Here is a 9,227-nt window from a genome sequence, read left to right as displayed (position 1 = left end):
TTGGGTGTTATTTATAACCTGTAATACACTTAACTAGTCAAAACACATGGATTAATTAATCAAATACGTAAGCCGCAGGATACCAACACTGATGATGCGTATAATCCTATTACAATGGATAAACCAATTTCAGATTATTAAAAGTAATAATATGTTGTTATACTCACTGGGACACAACACAATAATGCAAATAGTAGTGTCCACTGGTAATAATCTAAAATTAAGCACCAACCATGCCTCCGCATAGACTAAGCACAAAATATTAATTAAACAACCCCTAAGCACAAAACCAGAGTTTTTGGACATAGTTATACAGTTGAAGAAAGGAAGAAATCGATTGTGAAAAATTCATTGATCCAATGTAATAATAATTTTCATAAAAAATTTAATTAGAAATTTACAAACCGATATTTTTCAACATTTAAAAGAATGAAAAAGGGAAAATAAAAGTTGTTCTTTTCAAAAAAAAAAAAAAAAAAGTTGTTTGATAAGCACATGTAGCACGATAAGCACCCATAAAATAGGTAGAGAGAGGAAAAGGAAGAAATAATATTTTAAATAGAAGATGAAACTATATAAAAAATACAAATAAAGAAAGAGAGTGGGGGAGAAGAGGTAGTATCTAGTTCAGGCTGCTTCTCATTTAGCTCATTTCTTATTCACATTCACATTCACTCTCACCCATGAACCTTCCCCCTTCTTCCTTACATAATAAACACCTCTCTCTCTCTCTCATCCTCACCCCCAAACATTTCAGACAAGAACATAAACAAACATTTCACAAAGAGATAACCTTTTCTTTCGTTGAATCAAATCACTGTGGAAGAAATATATTGAATTCAAGAGATTGAAAAACCCAATTTGAACATGGAATCCGCCAATCTCTACTTCCTCTCGATTCATTCTCGAAAGGTATCTCCTGGGGTCGATTTCTTCTGATTCTCATTAGTAGGCTTTGCTGTTGTTGTTGTCGTGATAGCTGTTGGATGTAATTGGAAAAAAAAAAAAAAGGTGAAAACTTTGAAGTTGCAAATGTATATTTCACGGATGGGTTTGAGTCGGAGTTTCCCGCCGCTTTCTGGGGTTGGTTATCAGGAAATTCTAGGGTTAGGGTTGGATATCGTCTTCCTCTAGCGTCTTCTTCTTCTTCTTCTTCACTTTTTAAATCTCAATTTAATGGCTAATTGGGAGATCTGGGATTTGGGTGATTGAAAAAATTAACATTTTTGATTTAAAAAAAAAAAAACAAGACAAGATTCGATTTTGTGAAATGAAAGGCTCGATTCTATTGTCGATGGAGAATCACCACCCTTCAACGCTCTTATCCATGGACTCCAGCGGCTCCTCTCACGAAGAGCTCCTCGATCTCGACATGAACAATGTTAACCACCACCAGATCACTCTTTACAACCCTCCCGACATCAACCTCCCTTTGTCTGTCGGAAGAAGCTCCCCCACGTGGAACTTGGACTCTTGCGATAACATCCTAGACGTTGGACTTAGCTCGCACGTCTACGAGACGGAGACGTTCCTCAACGTGGCTGCTCCGAGTAAAGTCAGTAAAAAATGCTTGAAACGTGGAGATAGCATGTGGGGAGCTTGGTTTTTCTTCACCTCCTACTTCAGACCGGCACTGAACGAGAAATCAAAGTCTAAGGTTGTCAGAGAAGCTGGTAACGGAGCAGGAGGAGGGGGATGCTTTACAGGGTTTGATAAATCTGATCTCAAGCTCGATGTGTTCCTCGTTCAGCATGATATGGAGAACATGTACATGTGGGCTTTTAAGGATAAGCCCGAGAACGCCCTCGGTAAAATGCAGCTGAGAAGCTATATGAACGGGCACTCGCGTCAAGGCGAGCGTCCGTTTCCCTTCAGCGCGGAGAAAGGGTTCGTTAGGTCTCACAGGATGCAGAGGAAACACTACAGGGGACTCTCGAACCCTCAGTGTCTTCACGGGATCGAGTTTGTGCCTTCTCCCAGTCTCATGTGTGTCAGCGAAGAAGACAAGAAGAGGTGGATGGAGCTAACTGGTCGAGATTTGAAGTTCACTATCCCACCCGATGCTAGTGACTTCGGTTCATGGAGAAACCTTCCCAACACGGACTTCGAGCTGCCTCATGTTACAAAACCGGTTTTAAATAACGCTAAGAAGATACTTAATGGTTCAGGATTGCATTTGACAAACAACGCTTCTTTCAGCAGCAATGGTGACTCATCAGATCAATCTCCAGGAGGAGGAGGAGGAGGCAACGTTAGTAAGAAGAGGAAAGAGTTTTTATCTCCCGGGAGCAGCGAAGAAGAATGCTGCTTGACTGGTAACAACGTTGAGACCCAGCCTGGTTGGGTAAAGGACTTCACTGGAGTGATGAAGAACGTTCACGGGCCTTCGATTGCAGCGAAGACCATCTACGAAGACGAAGAAGCTTACCTGATCGTGATAACGTTGCCGTTCGTGGATTTAAACAGCGTCAAGGTCTCGTGGAGGAACAGTATCAGTAACGGAATCGTGAAGGTGACGGGATCGAGCACGTCGAGGGCTCCTTTGGTGAAGAGGCGGGAGCGTACTTTCAAGCTGGTTGATCAGACGGCTGAGCATTGTCCTCCGGGGGAGTTCATGAGGGAGATACAGCTGCCAAATCGGATTCCGGAAGAAGCAAACATTGAAGCGTATTTTGATGGGACGGGACCTGTTCTTGAGATTCTGGTGCCCAAGTTGAGGGGAGGAGTGGAGGAAGAACACGAGGTTAGGGTTTGTCTACGGCCACAGCATCACCTCGGAGGAGCAGGCGAGCTTAAGTTGACGTGATGAAACATGTTTTCATGCTACTTGTAGAAGCCATTTGTATACAATGATGGGAAATAAGCATAAGCAGAGGTGCAATCCTAAGTGTAATTTTGTTACTTTGTTTTTTTTTATGTATGGTTTATATATTTCCATTTTAAAAGATTACAGTAGTTGATGATTGTCAATACTCAAAGCATTGTTTTTTTGTTGGCATAAAAGGAAGATGATTGTTTAAACGAACATATGTTGTGAGTTTTTATTTTCATTCTCTGAGCAAGTTTAATGTAACTATAGTTAATGCACTTTGTTTTGTACGAAGCCTTTCGTCATTATATCGTTTGCTGGTGGACTAAAGAAGGGACTTCATGATTTCACATTGAAAAGCCCTTTGCACTGTAAAATGCTGATGCAAAATGTCTTTTCGGGCATTCATTTTTTGATTCTTATAACATTAAGCTCTTAGCGGAAGAAAACTAGCTAAAAATGAAACAAAGATGGGAAAAAGCCAGAACGTTTACTTATCCGTCATCATAGCTGGACAGAACATCCAGAGTTCAAAAAGAGTTGTAACAAAAAATAATAGCAAAACGGGCCTATAAAAAGGCCCAACATTCATAAGTTCTTAAGAAATCGAAAATAAGCAGGGAAAGAGATAGAGAGACGTCAATAATCAACAGATTAGTCGACCTCTTCGATCTTAGGGCCAGCACCGCCTGAGGCAGGAGGAGCATCATCGTCCATCCCTGCGGCTTCACCACCAGCTCCTTGGTACATCTTGGCAATGATTGGGTTGCAGATGCTCTCCAACTCCTTCATCTTGTCTTCGAACTCATCAGCCTCACCCAGCTGATTGTTCTCCAGCCACTGAATCGCCTGCTCAATGGAGTCCTCGATCTTCTTCTTGTCTGCAGCCGGTAGCTTCTCACCAATCTTCTCGTCCTGGATGGTGTTCCTCATGTTGTACGCGTAGTTCTCGAGAGCGTTCTTGGCTTCCACCTTCTTCTTGTGCTCCTCATCCTCAGACTTGTACTTCTCAGCCTCTTGGACCATCTTCTCGATATCGTCCTTGGACAAACGACCCTTGTCGTTGGTGATGGTGATCTTGTTCTTCTGTCCGGTGGTCTTGTCCTCAGCAGAGACGTTGAGGATACCGTTGGCGTCAATGTCGAAGCAGACAGTGATCTGAGGGACACCACGTGGAGCCGGAGGAATTCCGGAGAGCTCAAACTTACCGAGGAGGTTGTTGTCCTTGGTCCTGGCTCTCTCCCCTTCGAACACCTGGATCAACACTCCTGGCTGGTTGTCCGAGTAGGTCGAGAACACTTGCTCCTTCTTGGTCGGAATGGTTGTGTTTCTTGCGATCAAAGTGGTCATGACACCACCGGCTGTCTCAAGACCGAGTGAGAGAGGAGTGACATCGAGCAAGAGAAGATCTTGGACCTTCTCGTTTCCTTCACCACTGAGAATAGCTCCCTGGACGGCAGCACCGTAAGCAACGGCCTCGTCGGGGTTGATAGACTTGCAAAGCTCTTTGCCGTTGAAGAAGTCCTGAAGCAATTGCTGAACCTTGGGAATACGGGTGGAGCCACCAACAAGGACAACATCGTGGACGGTGCTCTTGTCCATCTTAGCATCACGGAGACACTTCTCCACTGGCTCCATACACTTCCTAAAGAGATCCATGTTGAGCTCCTCGAATCTGGCACGGGTGAGTGCAGAGTAGAAGTCAATACCCTCAAAGAGAGAGTCAATCTCGATGGTGGTTTGAGCAGTGGAGGAAAGAGTCCTCTTTGCTCTCTCACAGGCCGTCCTCAACCTCCTAAGAGCTCTTGGGTTTCCGGTAATGTCCTTCTTGCTCTTCCTCTTAAACTCCTGAACAAAGTGGTTCACCATTCTGTTGTCGAAGTCCTCACCACCAAGATGTGTGTCTCCAGCAGTCGCCTTAACCTCAAAGATACCTTCCTCAATAGTGAGAAGGGAGACATCAAAAGTACCACCACCAAGATCAAAGATCAACACGTTCTTCTCTCCAACGCTGGTTGCCTTCTTGTCAAGACCGTAGGCAATAGCAGCAGCGGTGGGCTCGTTGATGATACGCATAACGTTCAAACCGGCAATCACACCAGCGTCTTTAGTAGCCTGACGCTGAGAGTCGTTGAAGTAGGCAGGGACAGTGACGACTGCGTTCTTGATGGTGACGCCAAGGTAAGCCTCTGCAATCTCACGCATCTTGATGAGAACCATGGAGGAAATCTCCTCGGCGGCAAACTGCTTCTCCTCGCCCTTGTAGTTGACTACGATCATTGGCTTCTCGGCAGGTCCTGCGATGATCTTGAATGGCCACAGCTTCATGTCGCTCTGTACAGAGCTGTCGCTGAAACGACGACCGATCAACCTCTTAGCATCTGCCACGTACACAAAACGCATCTCAGAAGCAGTTACAAGCTCAATCAAACGAAAACGAGAAAAACAAATTCGAATAATTATATAGGATTCAACACTCTACCAAATTTTGATTTACGGATAGAATCAATAGATCTATAACATAACAAACCTCAAAAGCAATCAATAAACGCATCTCAAAAGCAGTTACTAGCTAAATCGAACGAAAACGAGCAAATCAACATGAGATCTACTAATAGAATCCTAGATCTAACATACCAAAAGCTCAGATCTAGATTCAAATCAGGAATAAGACGAGATACGTACCGAAGACGGTGTTGATAGGGTTCATGGCGACCTGGTTCTTAGCGGCATCACCGATGAGCCTCTCGGAGTCAGTGAAAGCGACGTAAGACGGCGTGGTCCTGTTACCTTGATCATTAGCGATGATCTCAACGCGGTCGTGTTGCCACACTCCGACGCAAGAGTACGTCGTACCGAGATCGATACCGATCGCTGGACCTTCTCCTTTACCAGACATTATATAATCGGAAAGAATGAGCTACAAAGAAGATAGAGGGCGGCTAGGTTTTGAGTATCGTAAACTGGTAAACAACTAGGAAGAAGAGATTTGTTTATATAGACTTTTGTGCGGGGCTTGGGTTTGATCGGGCGGCCACGAATGAATTCAGATCTAGGGCGCCAGGCTGTTTAAAAGAGTTCGAGAATGTTCGATGGCTGTGAGATAAAACCCTAGTTTGTTACAATGTTTTTAAACCCGACCGGATGAACCGCATGTTGAACGTAGTTTGTATATATTTTACTTTATAGCTAATATTTTATTATATAATAAAATTAATTTATTTATAAAGTAAAATATATACAAACTACGTTCAATATTTTTCAAATGTTTTTTAAAATATAAATAATAAATATGTATATATTTTATGTTTAAAAAATCATTCAGAAAATATTGAACTTTGATTTCTAAATTTTATTTTTATTTGAAATACAAAATATCAAAAAATAGTTTAGACTAAATAAATATAAAAAATAAGGTTAGAATATTTAAATTTAAATATCTAATGTGAATAATAAACTAAGCTTTAAATTCAAAATAAACCAAAAACAAAACATCATTGTAATAAATTGTCAATAACAAAAATAAACTATCACCAAATCACATCAATTAATTTTGATTCTTTTGTACATCTCATGTTTTTTAGGTGGTATAGCGAAATCTTCACTTAAATCTAAAAATCACAAATAAAATAGTGTAATTAGTAATTATGTATGATAAAAATATAATTAAAAACTAAAAAATGTAAAAATTATCTATTTGGTTCAACCATTGGTTTAACCGGTATCGATTTCTGGTTTTAGTGAGTTTTTGCTGGTTTTTAAATATTAGATTTTTTACAAAATCCAAACCAAATTTATTTTGGGTCACAGGATTTACCGGTTTAATCTTGGGTCTGGGTCGGGTTTCAGGACATTTACAAGTTGGCCACTTGTTTGACCTAATGGGGCGAGTTAGCTATACTTATAGGTGTTGGGATAATGGGCCGAGCTAGCTGTACGTTATAGTTTCTCTTCTCCACGAACAAGTGGTATATTATTCAATGTTCTTCCTAGATATGCGGATTGTAATTTTACTTATTTGAAAAACTCGTTGACAGAAAAAAAAAAAAAAAAACTCAGCAAATGTTTATTTTCTTTTTCTTGACCCAAATAAAATGTATTTTTTCCATTTGTTTTAAAATTTACATAACAATCTTTCCAAAATAAATACGAAGTATATGTTTGTGCTGATCTGCCTAATAATGCAGTAAAAATAGGTTTTTCCTTTAACAAGCCATACTAATGTAGAATGGTTTAATTTGGATTTTTTTTGCATCAGCCATTACTTTTCTTTTCACTGTGTTGGTCCACTTTCAAAGGCGAGCTTATATGCTGATGTGCTACTTCTCTTCTCTAATCACATAGTAGCTAAAAACATTAGTAACTGACGCTTTATATATGTGGCAAACAAAGAATTTGGCACTTTACACTACAAGAATGTGTATTGGAGATTTTGTTGCAGTATACATGCTTTATACAAAGATTTACACGTACATAGTCTCCCTGATTATTTGTTTTTAACAAAAGTCAAAGCAATACATAAGGTGAGACAGAGCCTACAAGCTATTTATCCCACACAACAATCAGCTTTTGAGTTATTTGTCCCTATCTTTGAATTACTTCAAAAACCCATCCCATATTATACTACTTACAAGGAGCTACCCATCATGATCACAACTAACATGCTTACAAAAAGAAGCTTCACGCTGAAGTACATTTAGCATTGGTGCAGGTACATAATCTAGCAACAACCAGGAAGATGCAGAGAGGTTCAAGAATGAAACTGATCTTTGGAAGATTGACGTCAATATATAGAAAATGAGTACCACAAAACAAAGGCTAATGCTGCGTATGTAGCACATAACATCATGCAAAAAGAAAAACTTATGCTAATGTGAAACAAATAAATCTGTAAACAGGATAATTATCATGGCAATGTGAAGAAACTACCTTTAGACATAACAATTCACAAGGTCAAGTGTGTGGTTACTCACAAGCATCAAAATCTAAGCTGACTCATACCATGAAGTCTCAACAACTAGTTGGAACTGTGGTACAAGCGACTAAGGCAGAGAGAAGAGAATGTGCATGTACAGAAAGCTGTATGATAGCTAAAACAAATAACTCGCATGATAAAAAATTTGAATGATGAAAAGTTTTTTATCTATTAATAAAAAAGAAACACATTGTGAAAGATACATTACTAGCGAAACATGTCGACTCTATGGAAATGCTACAGACATGTTTGATTCCGACACATAATAATTATTTTGTAGTAAGAAACCAAAATACAAAAACATCATTCAAATTTTGGGTCGGCCACCACGAAATGGTAAGCAATGACTAATATGAAGATGAAAATGCCGAGAAAATTGGCAAAGAATCCGAGGTCCTGATCCTCAAACATCTGTAACATCACAACGATCAACAATCAGAAAATGAAAATCACACATGAACTCTACTACACTAGACGAGAAGGAGAGAACAAAATCCAGATCGATCAAAGGTGTTGTGTAACGAATACATCAACCTTAGATCACGCCAAGAAATTAAAACGAAATTGATTGAATCACATCAGATCTCTACCGTAGGAATCAGATGTGGGAGTGCTTCTTTGTGGGCGCTGGCAAAGCTGGAGCTGCCCAAAATCTGCCAACATCTCTTCATCAATCTCTGCACTACTCTCCACTTTAAAGGACGAGAGCTCGTTGGGATGTCACAAACTCTGGCTCTTTAGGTCTTGTCATAGTTTGGTTCTGCACAAAGAAGAAAACCATCACCATCCTGGAAGTTAATTATATAATAAGGAAACTGAGAAACGATCTTTTGTTTCTTTACCTGTGGGAAGAGAAGCGTTTGGCCTGAGTCAATGACAACTCTTGTGTGCTTGTTTTGGAACTTTTTCAATCAATTCAGCAGTTGAAATGAAAGGTTTAATCTTCTCACGGACATAAACCTTACAAATGTGAACACAAAAGTTAACAACCAGGCAGGGTCTGTTCGAAAATTTGATATTAAAGATCCAATGAAGTCTCAGAACTCACCTGTCTTGATTATCCTGAATCAGATTGGTAATGGCAGCTATGTACTTAACACACTCGTTTCCCTGCACTGAGGCATCTTTTTCTAGCAGTTTGCTGCGGCTTCTTAAGGGAAACTGAGTCTCCTCCTCCTTGAGATAACTGCAGTGGTGGTTTTGGTGTGCAGGCTTCTTCTTCTTCATTGAAGTTGCACATTGCCTCTACCTTGCTTTGATTCTAGGAACCGATGCTGCACGCACACAAAACTATAACTTTAGGTACAAAGAACATGCTCCTTCCATCTGGCTATAATCACAGGGAAGAAGAATCGAATCACAGAACTAGGGTTGTTCTTTCTTGGTTCCTTCCTTCTTTTTCAGACAGAATGTGTGTCTGTGTAATAATCACAGCGGTCAAGT

The 9,227-nt window shown here is 40.3% G+C and overlaps 3 protein-coding genes across 3 annotated transcripts; 1 reads left to right on the top strand and 2 right to left on the bottom strand.

Annotated features, from left to right (window-relative positions):
• The first annotated feature begins 551 nt into the window (after positions 1-551).
• LOC106389534 lies at positions 552-3,027 on the top strand. The gene has a single exon (XM_013829814.3). The coding sequence runs from the start codon at positions 1,271-1,273 to the stop codon at positions 2,804-2,806; it is 1,536 nt and encodes a 511-aa protein (XP_013685268.2). The 5' UTR covers positions 552-1,270; the 3' UTR covers positions 2,807-3,027.
• Positions 3,028-3,280: 253 nt separating this feature from the next.
• LOC106389533 (heat shock 70 kDa protein 1) lies at positions 3,281-5,856 on the bottom strand. Its single transcript, XM_048768408.1, has 2 exons — positions 5,495-5,856; positions 3,281-5,190 (listed from the first exon to the last, which is right to left on the bottom strand). The coding sequence occupies exons 1-2, from the start codon at positions 5,706-5,708 to the stop codon at positions 3,464-3,466; spliced, it is 1,941 nt and encodes a 646-aa protein (XP_048624365.1). The 5' UTR covers positions 5,709-5,856; the 3' UTR covers positions 3,281-3,463.
• A 1,006-nt stretch (positions 5,857-6,862) lies between these two features.
• Positions 6,863-9,194, bottom strand: LOC106389531 (dolichyl-diphosphooligosaccharide--protein glycosyltransferase subunit 4C-like). Its single transcript, XM_048768407.1, has 3 exons — positions 8,833-9,194; positions 8,627-8,744; positions 6,863-8,544 (listed from the first exon to the last, which is right to left on the bottom strand). The coding sequence occupies exon 3, from the start codon at positions 8,202-8,204 to the stop codon at positions 8,088-8,090; it is 117 nt and encodes a 38-aa protein (XP_048624364.1). The 5' UTR covers positions 8,205-8,544; positions 8,627-8,744; positions 8,833-9,194; the 3' UTR covers positions 6,863-8,087.
• Between the last annotated feature and the right edge of the window lie 33 nt (positions 9,195-9,227).

Source organism: Brassica napus, chromosome C9 (genome assembly GCF_020379485.1).
Source record: "Brassica napus cultivar Da-Ae chromosome C9, Da-Ae, whole genome shotgun sequence".
Classification (NCBI taxonomy): domain Eukaryota; kingdom Viridiplantae; phylum Streptophyta; class Magnoliopsida; order Brassicales; family Brassicaceae; genus Brassica; species Brassica napus.
This window is presented reverse-complemented; position numbering and strand designations above follow the sequence as displayed.